Below are 17779 nucleotides of genomic sequence, written 5' to 3'. Positions count from 1 at the left end.
TTAGGCTATAATATTATAAATCAGGTTGGCTTGTATTGCTGACGTAACATTTAAATTATATGCGTAGACTTGCACTTAGACCATAGTGCGGCCCCCTGGAAAAAAAGGTTGAGAACCACTGATATAAAGGTTGCTGTCCCATTTTATACAGGAATTGTTCATTTTAAAAAAATCGAATTACATTGTTAGTTCTAATTTGTTAACACAAGTTCATTTAGAACTTTTTTTTTACTTATAAACTCCTTGAGAATTTAAATTAGTTTAATAGTATTTCAATTCAAGTTTAAAAAAAGGTTTTAATTGCTTAAATTATTTTTTATGAATTAATAATATGTTATCATGTTTGTTCTTGTAAAAAAATACGTGTTTATTCTTTAGGAAAACAAGGGAAAAAATAAGGGACAATCCGAATATTTGTTTTGCTTAACCTATTTATGTAAACTACAATTATTCAAATAATAATAATAATAATAAAATAATGTCATTAAAAAAATACAATTGGCCTGAGTAATTTTGACCATTATAGAATGTTGATGGGCATGAATTGTTTGAAGAGCTGACTGCTTTGGGCAGACGCCTGGTTGCTGGATCTAACCACTGGATGCGCTTAAATTCATCTGTGAAAAAGGGATGGAAAACAATTTTCCAAATGTTTTTGTAGCATTGAGAGTGCTTCCCACTCTCCCTGTCACTGTGAGCTATGGAGAACGCAGTTTCTGAAAGCTTAAACTGATAAAAATGATCTCCGAAGTACAAGTTAAACTCGAGGACGCAATCAAAGCGTTTGCAGCTGCGAAAGCCCGACGCGCACGCTTCTGAAATGTAGGTGTGTGAATGTGTGTATCAGTCAAGAAAACAATCGAAAACTCCAGTTTTGTGAGCTTAAAAGTTGAGTGCACATGTTTAGTTTTATGTAAACTATCTATTAGCCTATAAAACAGAATTTATACTTAGCTGTTGCATTGTGTAGGCTACCCTTTTCACCTTTTTGCAGAATGAAAAAATTAAAAACTCTGAAAACATGCGTGCACGTTTTTATTTTAGTGTAATTTCATAGATTAAAATTTTTTTTTTACATGCATCTTAAGGATCCCGCATTGTGAATGTGAGGGGGGCGGCATGATCGTGCTCTGCCTAGAGCGGCATTTGAGCTTGCGCTGGCCCTGGGCTCATGATCAATAAGTTGTATTGGCCTCAATCTGATTCAGTAAAGTCAAACCGCAGACAGTGAAGCCTCGAGACCCGTGCGCTGTGAGGCGGGAACAGAGGATTCCGCTTGGTCTTAAAGCCTCCCGCAAACATCCACGATCACAAATAACAATGATTTTCGTAAAATAATGATTAATTATTAATTGATGATTTGTTATTATCATTATGGTCTTGTGAAAATAATAATATGGGCTGCGAGAAAATTATGAATACAAAGAGTAGGCTACTTCTGAGTGAAAGCATGTTTCAGCCCAGTAACACACCGTTCCTCAGAGCCAAAACACAGACCGAATTCTGTTCAGCTGGAGGGGGTTGGGTTTTGGGTAGTTATTCAGGGTTGTGGGGGTCGAGATAAAAGTGTGAATTGCTCTTTCATATGGACAGAGGCTTTCACTTGCTGAACCGGTTTATATACGACTGTTGTTTTGATTATATTCACAGTGCTGGCTCTCTCCGACGGGAGAAATGCAACATTCACACATTACATTATTCCTTTTCGTCTAAAAACATTTCAAGCTTTCAGTAGATATATTTTTAATGTACCTATGTGAGACACAATGATATTATGTTAATTAAAAAATTATACATTCATTATCATGAAAAATTAAAGTGATGAGACGGCGCCTCCCTGTCATTAATGCACATTAATAATTTTTGCACAAACACTTGAATATGATCGAGCTTCTTATCACGAGTAAAATTCATGCCAACAGCCAACATATTTAGCTTGATCAGAAGGTTGACTGCAAGAGTCGAGCGGGATGTTAAGAGTTTGTCTGTTTCTTTTACTGATTATTTTCGGGTTAAAGCATGATATAAACAGATTCACACTCAATCGCTTTCGCAATAATGCGTTCAAACAGTGCTACATTATCAGCATGCTATCTGATTTTGAAATCTTGAAGTTAATCGATCTGTTTAGATAAAAAAAAACTGACAAAAATTTACTGTTATTTTCATCACAAACAAAATTTTCACAGCAGAAAGCAGCAACTAAAGATGTAATGCTTACAATGTTATTAGTTTGTCATGTGATAGGCTATAGGGAAAAAAGTTAACACAAAATAGCTTAAGCCACTTTGAAACTCTCCAGTTTTTTTTATTATTATTATTATTATTTTATATGCTATGTTATGTTTCTGGTATCAGAGCGCGTGGAGGGGAAGTTGTTGCTTCTCACAGACTCTGCTGCGGACTGAGAGAGATGTTTCAACCAAAAAAAATGAAGACGACCGCGGCTGCACAAGCACAGCACATCCGCCGAAAATCAACCTGCAGCAATGCTCGTTCATCGACTCGCCAAGCTTTACATTTGTAGGTAGCATCATGGCAGTAAATAATTCGATAATATGACCATGCAGTCAATACAGATATTTAATAAAAAGATTAAGACAAGCAGGGCTGTAAAATAAAACAATAAAAAAACGCATGCCAGGTCTACACCGGACACAAGTGGAGCGATCCAACAAAAGACAACAGAACACAGTGATGGATGCACTGGACTCGATCCCCATCAGTGAACTGATGCTCGTTCTGTTTATGATGAAATGTTCTGATACTGTGTTCAGATGATTTGAAACTATAGTGTGATGTCATCAAGTTTAGACACACTTTTCGCTGTGGGGCACAGATGACAACTCTCGCGTCCGGTGTAGACACAGAAAGTGACTGCTCTATTTACAAATAAGTTCTATAAGAAAAAAATAAAATAAATAAAAAATCTAAACCAGTGGCATAACGAGATGGAAATATAAACTAGAAAAAATATTAACAGGTCCTCCGTCCATGACACTGACTCACTGCGGAGCTGGCAGTTTTAATCTGAACAGCTCTTAAAGCTGAGTGGATGGTTAGATGCATGATGGGCTAGTATTAAAAAAAATAGCATCTTTCCAGCATTAAGGTAATAACAGTACTGTTTTTTATCATCTTGTTGCAGTTATAAATTTGACTGCTAAATGAATGATAAAGAACTATATTAAAACTTATTTTGTAAAATTTCTTCGTCATTTGAATATTGATTTAAAAATCGGTTTAAATCATAAATCAGATTTTTTTTTCTAAAATAAAAAAAAGGGATTTTTTTAGGCTATATGATATTACCCTACTTTAAAAACAAGTAAAGAAGGTTCCCTTTAAAATTACTTTAGTTGTCAATTACTAAAGCTTTTTTTTTTACATCGTGTGAATGTTGTTGATTATAATGAGAGAACTTGAGTTTAATTGTGAGGACATTTTATTAATTCTTTAGAGTTTCAAAGATTTAATCGTGCTGGTTTAATTTTATTCGTTTCTTGTTTTAGGCAAATTAGGCCTAAATAATGGGAACGACATTATACAGTGCTTCATATTTAAACATGCAACAATTTCATAATCAGTTTACGGACAAATGTCTTTTTCCCAATAAGTTAAAGGACAGGTAACGAATAACAAAAATGCATGTTGTTTTATTAACCCTCTGGAGTTGATTAACGCGGATACGCGTTATGAGTCATTTTCTCCTGATAACCCCGAAAATAACTTAAATTACACTTTAAGTTTTAATCGTACAGATAAGAGCAATACATCAATCGAATCTGTAAAGGGTCTACTTTTTGGATACAGACATAATAACAACAAAACTTTGTGCACTTATAAAATAAAGATAACAAACAAGGTGTGCTGTCTGCAGCCTTTGTCTGCGCCGATCTTCATTTACAAACACGTCATTTAAATGAACTGTAACTCCGTGAATACTCAACGAAAATACATGAGAGAGATATCTATAGAAAGCTTGACATGTCTACTTTTAAACTAAACAAGTGCCGCAGAAAACAGATATTCTGTGATAAAGTAATCCTTATATTGACATTTTGCTTATTAATCCATGTAGCCAACCCCCCTAAAATAGGCTACCACTTTTAATGCTCCAATGCAAAGTAAACCAAAATTTCTTTTGAATAATATAACGCATAATATAATATAAATAATACTGCACACCTTTTAAATGTGTCAAATCTAAAATATGGTTTAATACCATGTAGATTAGAGAAAATATAATCACAGGTTCAAGCACAGGCTTGACATCCTGCTTGAATTCGTTCTAAGAAATGCACATAACTTCATAAGTACCAAACTTTCGTCTGTGGATATTAAATATTAAATATTTTAACTACAATGTTTTTCTTTCATTTTCCCTGACTGAAGCCATCAAATCTAACACATCAGTGAGGCAAAACTGACGTCTATTAGCGATAATGTGCTTTGATGCGCTTGTTTGATAACTTGTGGTTAAAGCGCCACTCAGCGGTCATAGGCTGCAAATGCACTTTATACCGCCGCCGCGGCGGTACGTGTGGCGGTAAAAAGGGCCTTTTGGATGTCTACTTAGTGTATTTTAAAACTTATAACCATATATTAGATTATAGTTAATATAGCTATCTACTTGAACTCTAAATCTTCTTAAATAATCAAAACCTTTTTACTGTAACATGCACTGATAAGCACTTTATTTATGCAGGTGGTAAAAAAAGAAGAAGAAAAAAAAAGATTCATAAGAGGCTTTTGCATAAAACATGGGCAGTACTCATAATGTATACAGACAGTGCTCAGGTTCATACACACAAAGACAAGCAATAGGAAAGATCAAATCATCTCAAAATATTTCTCCAAGACAGAAATTAGGTTACTTTAAGATCGAATTGAGATTTTTGCTTGAGTGTCCTGCTTCTTAAACTTGAGAAGTCAATGAGACATATAAGAGAATTCTCACCTGTCCATTTGTTTCCTGTCTCTACTCCTACTGTCCTGACCATTAAAGGTGAAATATTCCATTGCAATAAAAAAGAAACCTCTGAGCAGTAAAACATTTTTATAATGGGAATCTAGCAAGAGATTACAGCAAGGCAATAAAGATATCTCCCATGTTTCTATATACAGTATACATTAATTTGTAGTTTTTTACCTGCAAAAACATAACTTTGATTGTATTTTACAGTTAAATGACATATAATGTAATGTTAAACCAACAGTTCTTCACTGCATATGCTCAGGTCACAAGTTAGCCAAGTGCCAAATTTTACTGCTTAACAAACACTATGGTTTTGTATAAACACTGTTTTATAGTGTACAGTTTTTTTTATAGTTTTTTTTTTTTTTTAGTTTACTCAAAAATTCATATTCAGACATCATTTATGCACCCTTCACTCCTCAAAATATAAAAGGGGTTTTTATTCTGTCACAAAAGGTGAAAAGCTGTTCCTGTGTGCGTTGTAACCATTTGCCAAATCTGAATATGCAGAAAGCGGCAGCAGAGGAGAAATTGTTCAGTCCGTAATGACTAAAATTTGCATTTGTGTTTCATAGAAGTAACAAAGTCATATGGGTTTGGAGTGCCATGAGGGTAATAAATAATGAAAGAATGAGTAAACAATGACAGAATTTAATTTTTGGGTGAACTAGTGCTTTTATTGTTTCTCTCACGTGTGTTATCCCTCCTCTCTATGTTTTTCTATTTTTGGCTTTGCTACTCTGCTTTTACTCTGCTTTTGCTCTGCTCTTTTCTCTCCCCTTTTATAGCCATCAGGCTCAGACAACCTGCTGGGACCATCCAAAGATGACTGAATTATACCAAGCTCTGGGTGAGGCAATTAAACACAATTAAACTCTGCTCTTATATCTTCTATGTGTCTACTTCCCACTGGGGAACCATAGTGTGGTTCACCACATGCAAGCACGAATACACCAACTAGAAGACGGTCTCACACTGAGCTCAGTTTCTTAACCTGGACCTCTTTTTTATAACCTAATATTTCATTCCACTCCAGAGATGTCAACAGCTCTCTCGTTAACCCAGGGGCAGCTGGGCCAACCTTATGATTGCTTTGCCAACTTCTAATTAATAATGATTAAAGGGCATTTACTGTGTGTGTTAATCCGATGCGATGTGACGCGGGTTGTCTAAACATAAACCGCTCAACCCCACCGAAGTGACACATTGCTTCCTGTCTCTCTGTTTGCCTATATCAGAGCTCAGCTATTCTTTTGCTGCTTTTTTTCTCTCCTCATAAATGATGTTCTCTCTTTTTCCTCTCCCATCTCCCCTGCTGCTCTCTCACAGCGGACCTGAACAATATCAAGTTCTCTGCATACCGGACGGCCATGAAGCTGAGGCATGCGCAGAAGGCTTTAAGATGTATGTAAAAAAAGCACCCTTTCCCTCATTGATTATTTGCGAATTTTGCTGACAGATCTGGCCCTGCTGTGTGCCACTGATCCATCTTTTTCATTAAAGCTCAGTGATTTTTATGCATCTTAATTAAGCCTAATAATTGGTGTGATTGTACTTCTTCGGGGGAGGTAATTAAGAAGTCTGCATGAGGAATTAACCACTGTTCCCCCAGCGACACGCTTTGCGGGTGGATGTTTATCTGCCACTGTCCAGTTAGAAGCTGTCCCTCGTTGGCAGTTCCCTCCTTTTCTTCAGCCTCTCCACTGTGCACATAATATAAATGTAAATGTGTCCATGTAGGTTAGTTTTTCTTTCAGGAGCCCTTCAAAAAATTATATGGACATGAAAAAAGTCTGCTGTAATACAATAAAAAATGTTTGATTATGTGTTGATTTTATTTCCTTAGAATAAGTCGCTGAATTTGTCCGCACACTGATATTTTTATTTTTTTCAAATCAAACCAAAATGGGACTTTCAAAAATGTAGTTTTTATTATCCATATACAAAAGTTAAAACGTGAAAAAAAAGTTAAAAATATTAAAGCAGACGTTTCAGCTCATGCTTTCTTCAGACTTGTTGGACTAAAACTTTCTCCCTTTTTGCTCTACGTACCTGAGAACGCATTGTTCTTTTTTCTTTTTTGATTTCCATCTACCCCTGAGTGTCCATCAACAGTAAAAATAGCTTTTATGCTGGTAACGGATGTAGTTATATTACATCTAACTAGCCAAACTTTGGCTCCTTTGCAGAGAGTAACTGGTGCCTTTCCCCTTTTGAGAAGATGATTTATGCTAAAAAATAAAGAAATTCAGCTGTTACTAAAATCTTCTCCTTCTACCTTCTCAAGCTAAACACACACACATATACACACACATATAACACCTAGTTATGTCTTTAGAAAACGTACAAGTTTCACAGTTTAACTTGACGTTGCAAACTTTTTACACAAGTTTGTGAAACTAGGTGCTTGTTGTTCAAGGTAACATGTTTAAGATTTTCCTCTAGTGACAAACATGTTAAAACAAATGATAAAGTATTTAGAATTTCAAAGCATTTTTTATAAGTTAACATTAACAACAATCTAATACACAAAATCTCTATATACCTGTATTTAGAAAGAGATAATGAAACAAATTCCTGTTTTTTGTAAATATATATATATATATATATATATATATATATATATATATATATCATGTACTTTTTTGCTGTCATGTACTTTTTTGTTTATTTGTTTTATATTTTTACACATATGTACATGAAGGAAAACAGATGCCACCTGTATTGTAGAATCATCCTTACGGAGAGAACATGTTCAGGGCCAAATAAGCAAGTTGAATCCACTTCTGAGCATTGCATGTTACTGCTTGCATCTCTCTTTCTCACACACACACACACACACACACACACACACACACACACACACACACACACACACACACACACACACACACACACACACACACACACACACACACACACACACACACACACACACACACACACACACACACACCTGGTTTGCTACTCACTGTCATTAGCCGAATTAATAACCAGGATGCTATAGAAACGGTGCATTTTTGTGAGCCTGGCTCTGATGATTGAGGATGGCTGTATAAAATGAACATCTACAAAGGCCTGTTAGAGTCTCTAGCTGCCCACCTAACCCTGAAAGCACCGTGGTCATAGTGCTTCCATATTTCATCTCATTATCCAATTAGGATGACATCAGCATACAGCCTTAACCCTGTCCTCTCACTGCCACACTAGAGATTGCCAGAGGAAATTATGTTATAGCAGTCAAATCCAATTAGTTAACACTCCACATGTACAGTAATATGCTTCTGGCATGTATATATATATATGTATGTGTGTATGTGTGTGTGTGTTTTGTAGTAGACCTGCTGAAATTAAGCAGCGTGGTGGACGTGTTTCGAGAACAGGAGCTGCAGCATGCCGAGCACGTGATGGATGTGGTCGAGGTCATCCACGCACTCACTTCCCTGTATGAGAAACTTGAGGAGGAGAGGTCCGTCCTGATCAATATCCCCCTCTGCGTCGACATGTGTCTCAACTGGCTGCTGAATGTTTACGACAGGTACTGATGGTAATGTCACTCACGACCCATTTGACCTGCTCCAACAAATGATGTCAAACCAACCCTGCGCCCTCCTGCTGTCTGTGAGACACTTTTACTGGTCAGTCACACACTGTGCAAAAAAGGGGCGTCCTGTATCCGGGATTTAAGGGTTAATGATGTGACACTTATCTAATCATTTATTGCACGTGACATGCATTTCTGCATTAAATTGATTTTGGCATTTTTAAGGGGCAATAAATATAGCTAAACACAAAGAGTATAGTTTCTAAGAACTTGGCACATTTGTGTTTCAAAGATTTTTAGATTTTTCCATTTTATTTATTGTGGACACTCTTATACGTCATTGCCCCTTAAATCTTTCACTTATAGGCAAAGCTGTGTTCTCCGTGTTCCACAGTTAAGTGAATTAAACGATGACTACGGCACCGAGACATCACCAGCAGGCAGCTAATCAGACTGTAGAAGTTAAAAGCCCCACTGCTTGACTCCCAAGTATCGCATTCTGTGCCAAGCTCTTAGCTTCTTAGCCAACGTAAAAAAAAGAAACAAAAAAAGATTTTATTTAATTATTTACTTGTTTTTCATTATCCTTCGTGAATTTGTCTCAAACATATACTAGACTCTTAACTACCTGCTGCTAATGACTGGAAATCAGAGCTCTCACCCTGCGAATAATTGGTAGTAATTGCTTTTTTGTTTCGCTACAAACGCTGGATGTGAATAAGAATGAGCAGCATGCATAAGTATGATAATGACAAGCTTTCAGTCATACAAGAAAGGCTAACAAGGTAGGAAATGTTCCCTTTAGTAGCAATACTGACAGGGGATTTCTTGTTATACAAAGCAAAATGTGATTTGGTTGTGTTCGATCAGTTTTCTAGCTACTTTTTTTTTTTTTTTTTGCATCTGTACAGCAGTTTGTTTAGATTTGCTCATGAGATCTGGGTCTCAGTGGAGCTCAAATGCTTCCCGACCTGTTTTAGAATCTTTTTTGACAGGCCTATCTGGTGCAATAAGTGTGAAATGTATTTTCCTGTAAGCATAAAACATTTAATAAGACAAGAAATGTATCTTTATACAAATATCTAAAAGTACACTTTGTATTATATATACTTGCTGTAGCTCTGTATTCTGCCCAGCTAGCAGTAGCAGCTCCTGGCAGCCTCTTCATTAAGGATTTAGATGGCTTGGAAGAAGTTCCAGTTCCACTGCTCCAGAGTAACTTCATATGTTGACCATATATCCATGGTAGCTTGTTAATGACTGTAGAGAGAAAATGTAGTTGTTGGGATGATTTATATATATATATATATATATATATATATATATATATATAATTTTTTTTTTTTTTTTTTTTTTTTTTGCATTGTGCAGTACACAGAGAGGGTCCTTTCAGTCCTGTTTGATGCCACTTACTGTAGTTACTCCATAGTCATACTAATTGACAAAATCATTTCAATAAAGAACCTTGAATTTTGAATTTTTAGTGAATTTTTAAATGCGTGTTTTTGTTTCTTTCTCTAGTGGTCGTAATGGTAAGATGCGAGTGCTCTCCTTCAAGATGGGCCTGGTTGTTCTATGCAATGCAGACATCCAGGAAAAGTATAAATGTAAGTAGAGGGCCGTATCACATAAACTTGATGTCTTTCTGTACAGTCTGCCTTCCCAATATCTGTCCTTTATCTCTGCCCCTGAAACCTTACAGTATTCTTCATGAAGCTATATACTGTATGCTACCATTGGTCCCCACAACACACACTAGTGTTTTCAGAAGTTTAGGATTGGGAATATTTTTTAATGTTTTTGAAAGAAGGATTTAACAAAGGCTGCATTTATTTGATAAAAAATACACTAAGAACAGTAATACTGTGAAATATCACTTTTGATAAAAAACAGATTTTATTGGTATTTCAAGTTTTACTATCCTTGTTAGGACTTTTAGATCCCACACCGTCAGCGAAACCTAACTCACTCACCACCTCTTCCTTTTTTTATTTTTAAGAATCTGTTGTTGTCCAGTAACACTAAAGTAAAAATGACTGTCATAGTGCAAAGTCCTAGTCTTTCTCTCACAGGGTTTCCCTTCCAATCTTCTCTAATGCTTTATAATTTCATCAGTGGCCTAAAATCTCATCTGCTGTTGTGAGAGAGGGTTGGGGGTAATTTGTCAGGGCAGACACAAGCAGGACCCAGTAAATAAGAGTCAGCCATAGTGCACTGCAGAAAGCATTCGAGAAGAATAGTCCGAGCTAGATGTGGACATCCTTGAGCTAGAATACAACCATACAACTCCCAAACATTGACTAAAAATGTCGGTCTTGATCGCTTTGTTACCAATGTCTTTGCCATTTCAATAGTAAAAAGCACATACATTTTTACTTGTGAGAGTGTAGACAGTGGGACCTATTGGTTGTGTAGAGATTAAGGCCCTACAGAGCATCAGCCACATTTTTGTCCCTGTTGAAAAATCCTGTTTATGATGATAGCTGTGTTCTCGGGACATGGTGGCTTGTTCGTATGAGGTCTTAGCTGGTCTAAACGTGTCATTAATTGGCTGACCAGTCACCATGTTTCAAATCCAGCTGGATCACTTTAAGTAGCTGGTCTGTTGGTGTTGTACAAGCTTATACCAGCCAAGCTTAGACCAAAAGAAGCCTAAACTACTACTGTAGTTTAAATAACATTTTCCATCAAAGAATAGACTTTGTAATAAAGTCCCAATTTTGATATAAAGTCACAAAAACAAGAAGTTGCAATACAAATTTTATATCATTGCAGTTTCAAAAATAATCACACTTCGTGTGCAATACTTTCCAAAAGAGACACCAGTGTACAATGACTATTATACAACATCAAAGCTGCAATAAAGGATTCTGTGAGTGCTGATGGGGGACCAGAAACAAATAACGTCTCTCATTTCTTTGTTTATTTCATATCATGCCAACAGCCACTGGCACAAAGTGCTGTTCATCTGTCTATATCAATTTTACATCTACACTGGCTTGTTTTTGGGTGTCAGGCCTGTTAGCTTGAGGGCCCTGGCAGTCAGAGGAACCGGGGCTCTGGCCTTGATTGACCCATCAATCTGTCCTTGGACTAGTCTGTGTATGAGGCTGGTTTACATGTAAGTGTGAATGTGTGTGCCCGCACAGCAGGAAGGTCTGTGTGTGCCAGCTAATTTAGATGGTGCTATTTTTACAGGCACTGCAGAGAACATTCTCACTCCTGTCAGGATCATTCTGCTCAGTGATGGTTAGATTCATGACACATACTGTTTGAGCCGTTCAGCTCTCTCGGCTAATGTTAGCCTTTTGTCTACATTTACAGCAGTGCTTGCATATCTTGCCAGACTCCACTCTGCCAAAATGACTTTGTTGCTCATCAAATATTTGTGTTTTCCAGTGAGAAAAAAAATCTAGACATTTTCTAAACAAGATTGTTTTGAAAATCAAGATTTACTTGAAGCAAACAATGTACATCACAACTTGTTTTATGTATATCTTTAATTTAAACTGTAAAAGTTTTTTTTTCTAAATATTCTTTTGAATTGAAGGATATTTATAGTTGAAATGAGAAAATACAATTTTAAAGAGTTAAGTTTTATTTTAGTATTATTTACTTTTATAATACTTATAAATATTTTTTATTAGTTTTTATTTTTGTATTTTCCGTTTAAATTTTAATGTTTTTCTTTTTAATTTTGGTTTGTGATTTTCACATTTTGATTCGTTTTTATTTAAATATTTCTGTTTATCTTGAATATCTTTTTACCTCAGTTTTAGTCATTTTAATACTCCCATTTACTTCAGTTACTTGCCAAGGCACATTTCTAATTTTAGTTTTTTTTTTTTAAGTTTCAGTTTTTTTATCAAATAGTTCTATTTTATTTTTTAGCTTTATTTCAATATATATATATATATATGTGTTTTAGTTAACAGTAACAAAATTGACCAGAGGGTAAGAAAAAAAAACTTTATACATATATTCTGTAAAAAAAAACAAAAAACAGATTCATTTGTGCCAACATATCACACATTAAAGTGTGAGGTATCTCATACCATTTAAGCCATTTAAGTCTCACATTCTCAGTTTGCCCACCTCCAGGTTTCTGCACACTGGCACAAAGCTCCTTTTCCCTAGTGCCTCCTTTTAGTGCAGCATTCAACCAGGTTTTCTGTGTGTGTATTGCAGACCTTTTCAGACAGGTGAGTGGTCCAGGTGGACTGACAGATCAGAAACATCTCAGCCTGTTACTGCACGAGGCTATTCAGATCCCTCGGCAGCTCGGGGAGGTGGCGGCGTTTGGAGGAAGCAACGTGGAGCCCAGTGTCCGCAGCTGCTTTCGAATGGTAAGACATTAGATTCTCTCTTTCAGTATCTCGCATTTTCTCTGATAAGCTTTCTGTTTAGATGACGAAAGGGCCTCCCTCTACACAGACCCTCTGCCTTCTGATGAGCAAATCTTCTTAAATATTTGTACCAGAGGCACACTATCATGCTTTCCTTCTTTATTGCCTGTCACATTTCTCTCTCGCCCGCGCTCTCTTCTAACTAGGCTCTGCTTCTCCTGGGTTTTTGGGCTGGAATGTGCAGAGATTAAAGAGCTGTTCTGTGACTTTATTCCTTTGGGTTTTAGTGTATCACTGGCCAGAAACGTATTCTACGCAAATGCTTGGCCAGTTCTTGGTAGTCCTATTGTGCTTATTAAATGTGCATGTCTCATTCAATGTGCCAACGTCAAGCTTGCATACTCAACAGGGCAATAGAGTTATCTACAAACATCTGTGTCATTAAAAGAGAAGTGCATCATCTCAATGCAATTAACGCCACTAAACGAAATAGCAAACATAATGGCTATTTTTAAACGTTTACCTAAACACTCCCCATCAGCCATTGGTCGCAATGTTTTGATCGCACCACAATGGCTATTTATTGTATTTATATATTCCTGGTTTGCAGAATTTTTCAAGATAAGAAAATAATACACATAGACCTTTAACCAGACTTGTTGTATTCAGTTTCCCAGCTTGGAAGCTAGTTAACAGTAACAGTCATTTTAAAAGCTGCTGTGTTGTTTTAAATTGATTAAAAATTAGATTGTTTATCAGTCTGTTACCCCAGAAAGTGTAAATGCTTATCAACACTGTCTCAACTAATGAGATACTGTAACTGGCAGGTCTAATATGCAAATGTATAGGAAACGTGTCTGGAAGAAAGTGTTTTTGCTTTTGATGCCAGAGGCACAGAAATTCACTTTAAAAAACATTTCACTTTAATACTGACTTTCAAAAGTTTGAGCTCATGAAGATTAAAAAAAAATGTTTTTGGAAAAAGTCTCTTATGCTCACTAAGACTGCATTTATTTGATCAAAAATACATTAAAACTGTTAGTATTGTGGAATATTATTGCAATTTAAGCAAATAATTTCCTATTTTAATATATTTTAAAGTGTAATCTATTCCTATGATGGCAAAGCTGAAATATCAGTCAATCTTAAATTTCTGAAATTACGCTGTTGATATGCTGACTTGGTGCTCAAGACTGAATCATTATCACATTATTGAAAGCATTTTTTTCAGGATACTTTGATGAATAGAACTTTCAAAAGAACAGCATTTATTTGAAATTGATTTTTTTCTGTAACAGTATAACAGTCTCTTTTGATCAATTAAATGGATTCTGAATGAAAGAATTTATTTCTTTAAAAACAAACAATAAAATAACAGTGGTGTAAATTGAGTTGCGTTCAGTTGCTTCACTGTGAAATCAATCTTTCCAAAGAGTTTAGATTCAAATACTTTCATAGAGTTTTTCAAACTTTGATAGTCTATGCTAATTAAGGAAAATGAAAGTGTAATGCTCGCTGACATCTTCTCATCCATCTTTACACTTATGAGGCTGTAATTCAGAAAAAGCAAGGGTATCGCAGTGGAACGTAACCTTCTGGCATTTCATTCCACTGAATAAAATGGTGTAGGGCACAGGCTTCTTGTAGAATGGCCTTAAACCTTTCATTCTTATGTCTGCCAGCCCTTAATTAAATCCTGTTCCATTCAAGAGTATGTGTGCACTGTGCAGTTTCAGGCACATGCAATTAGAATTAATTTATTTTCACGTTTGGTCTATGTCTGCCTTTATAATTCTGGAAGAAATGCCAGTCAGTGCTTTCCAATTACACCTTTTTTTTCCCTCACTGGCTGCATTAATCATGATAGATCAAGAATGATGCAGCTCAGCCAGTCAGTGTTGGTTTCAGCGTGTGTCTAGATGAAAAGACCGGTTCACTTAGTTTGAAGTTATGGACCATCTCATGGGAAACTCTCGGCTGTCCTTGTGATATGGACTGTTTGGAAGATCCTCTTTTATTGTTTCAGTGAAACTTCTGGAGTCTTCCACTCAACTCCTCACTGCACACTTTGGTCTCAGTCCCAGACTACAAACACTGCTAAAGACACATACTGTACACAACCTGCCTTGCCCTCTCAGGAGACGACATACTCCAGTGACTACTAAGAGCCACGCTAGAGATACTCAAGTTAATTATAAAGCTCTTCCCGAGCTTCAGAGTGTGCCCAAGGGAAATCAACCTTTTTAATGCATCTTCGATGCTTATTTAATGAGAATTTAGCATGTTCCAGATTTTTATGTCATCCTCTTTTATTAGGGTTATTGCTTGTCATCTGTTTCCGGCTGTGTCACTGTAACAAGGGGCCTCTCTGAGATTGTATCCTTCCCTTTCACCGGGACATGATTGCCCTGTATCGCATTAGTACTTTTATGGGACATGCTCCGATGGGGTGCTTGTGCCCATCAGCTACCAGAAGTTTTTTTGGTGCTTAATTGGGCATGCATAATGAACAATATGTCTTCTGGGTATCTGGATTCATGCTACTTGTTGCTGTGTGATTTTTATCTTTCTAATGTGTATCTTCTGTGTCTGCCACTAGGCTCCAGGTAAATCAGCAATCGAGGTGTCTCACTTTCTGGAGTGGATGAGCTTAGAGCCTCAGTCGGTGGTGTGGCTTCCTGTTCTACACCGGGTAACTGTGGCCGAGACCGCCAAGCACCAGGCACGCTGCTACATCTGTAAGCAGTGCCCTATCAAGGGCTTCAGGTGAGCTGCTGCAATGCAAGTCGTTATTTGGAGAAAGACAGCACAGATCTCTTTATTGTTATTTTTTAGCTACTCAAAATAAATGATCAAAAAAATCCTCTTTTAGCTTAACAAATAGTTTGAGGAAATAGCACTGAAGTTATGAACTGTTCATGGGTTGTTAACAGACTGGATTTTAATTGTGAATAGTGTTAAGTTTATATTCATTTTATTTTTTTAATTTGGCAAAAATAATTTTTTTGTGTGTATGTTAATTCATTATTTATTTTTTTATATTTAATTTTAATATTTATTTTCTTCTCGTATTTATGCTTTCTGTCCTTCAAAGGGAAATTGAATGCATTTAAACTGAATGCACTGTGTGTTTAAAAGGTCAAATTAAGCAAAAAAACAACAACAAAAAATATTAACCAGCATGCAGTATGTACACTAACATTTAAATAGACCTTTTAATAGACTTTTTAATAGATCAAAATGATCAAAAATGCAAATGAATGCTGTTTATTTTAAACGTTATAATATCAAAGAATTCTAAAAATATTGTCACAATTTCCACAAAAATATTAAACGGCACAGTTATTTCAACATTTATATTTATATTCCATCACAGGAATAAATTACATTTTAAAATATATGAGAACAGTTATTTCACATTATAATAATATTTTACGATATTACTCTTTTACTCTATTTATGATTAAATAAATGCAGGCTTGGCAAGCATGAGAGACTTGTTTTTAAAAACATTAAAGCATCTCACCAGCACCAAACTTCTAATTGGTAGTGCACAATAAGTAATATTGTGTTTTACATGCTGGTTTTCTGGTGTCCCCACCAGACGCCTTTATTACCCTAACTAAAATTTTATCTTAGTCAGTCATCTCCAGCAGAAACAGCCAAGTTTTGCTGTTGAACACAAATGCTATGATGACTCCACATTTAGACCTACTATATACTAAAACATCACTTTCAGGCATAAAGCACCCTGGTAGTCTTAACTAGTTATTATCAGCAGGGAAGTTCAGAATCATGATTTTAATCTATACAAATCCTAAAATGACCACATCAATATTTGGACATAAAATGTGTCTCTGCCTGTTTCATTAGATACCGAAGTCTAAAACAGTTCAATGTGGACATCTGCCAGACGTGTTTCCTGACGGGCCGTACTACCAAGGGCAAGAAACTACACTACCCCATCATGGAGTACTACACCCCGGTACATATGCTTTTGTTACTTGCAGAGGATTTTCCTTGCCAACTGGCAGCATTGTGCTTGCTCAAAGGTTTCAAATTCAATCACTAATGTACAAGGCACTACGCAAAATAAATATGAATTGAACTAAATTGATCTCCTGCAGTGAAATACAGCACAAGGCCATTTGCTTAATGGTTTTCCCATGCTCCAGTCTGAGTTTTATAGGTGGGCGTCTTTATTATGCACCGGCTTTCTGTGGCTGCTCAAAGGATGATAGATTGAGATGGGAGGAAGACGAATGTTCTGTGGAGGAACTGATGTACTGGCGGTGTGTTGGAGGAATGTTACGAAGGGGATGTGTTGTGTCTCAATCGCTCATGTTCTTTAATTTTTCTCTCCGCTGGCTCTTTTTTCTATCTCTCTATCTCTCTTTCTGAATCATTCCAGACGACCTCAGGCGAGAAGATGCGGGACTTCGCAAAGACACTAAAGAACAAGTTCCGCTCGAAGCAGTATTTTAGTAAACACCCTCAGAGGGGATACCTGCCAGTTCAATCAGTACTGGAGGTGGAGAGCTCTGAGACGTGAGTCTGACTTCCTGTCTCTACTGATGAGAATCACACCTAAGCGCCGTTGTGCTCTTTTTGAAGGTTTATAAGTGGAGAACTGAGGGACTGAATATAGTGCACTGCAAACAGTTATTTTCTGTCCTGTTGAAAAGAAACATTTTAAACCAGCTTAAGCTGTTTTGATGGCTTTTTTTTTTTTTTTTACATCTCAGCTCATCAGGCTGGGAGGCCATCTGGCTGCTCAGGTAAACCAAGAAAAGGATGAAAATCTAGGTTGTTTGCTGATTTTAGCATCCGCCCTGAGGTGCTCGTCAGCTGGTTGTCCAGTGTTTTCCCATTTTGACTAGCCGTAAACTCCCAAATCTCTAGTGAGCAATC

General features: G+C 36.4%; 1 protein-coding gene across 5 annotated transcripts in view; it reads left to right on the top strand.

Moving 5' to 3' along the window:
• The window catches only part of drp2 (dystrophin related protein 2), a 146780-nt gene that overhangs the window by 111206 nt on the left and 17795 nt on the right, over positions 1-17779 (top strand). For 4 of the 5 annotated variants that reach the window (XM_059515874.1, XM_059515875.1, XM_059515876.1 and 1 more), the window contains 9 exons: positions 5767-5828; positions 6308-6382; positions 8315-8516; positions 10044-10129; positions 12711-12868; positions 15468-15634; positions 16742-16853; positions 17280-17416; positions 17614-17646. In XM_059515874.1, the coding sequence (XP_059371857.1) occupies positions 5767-5828; positions 6308-6382; positions 8315-8516; positions 10044-10129; positions 12711-12868; positions 15468-15634; positions 16742-16853; positions 17280-17416; positions 17614-17646 (1032 nt within the window). The remainder of the gene's footprint in view (positions 1-5766; positions 5829-6307; positions 6383-8314; positions 8517-10043; positions 10130-12710; positions 12869-15467; positions 15635-16741; positions 16854-17279; positions 17417-17613; positions 17647-17779) is intronic. The other variant, XM_059515878.1, reaches the window with a different exon arrangement.

This window comes from Carassius carassius, chromosome 29, assembly GCF_963082965.1.
Source record: "Carassius carassius chromosome 29, fCarCar2.1, whole genome shotgun sequence".
In the NCBI taxonomy this organism is placed as follows: domain Eukaryota; kingdom Metazoa; phylum Chordata; class Actinopteri; order Cypriniformes; family Cyprinidae; genus Carassius; species Carassius carassius.
The sequence above is the reverse complement of the archived record's forward strand: the minus strand, read 5'-3'. Positions and strand labels throughout refer to the sequence as shown.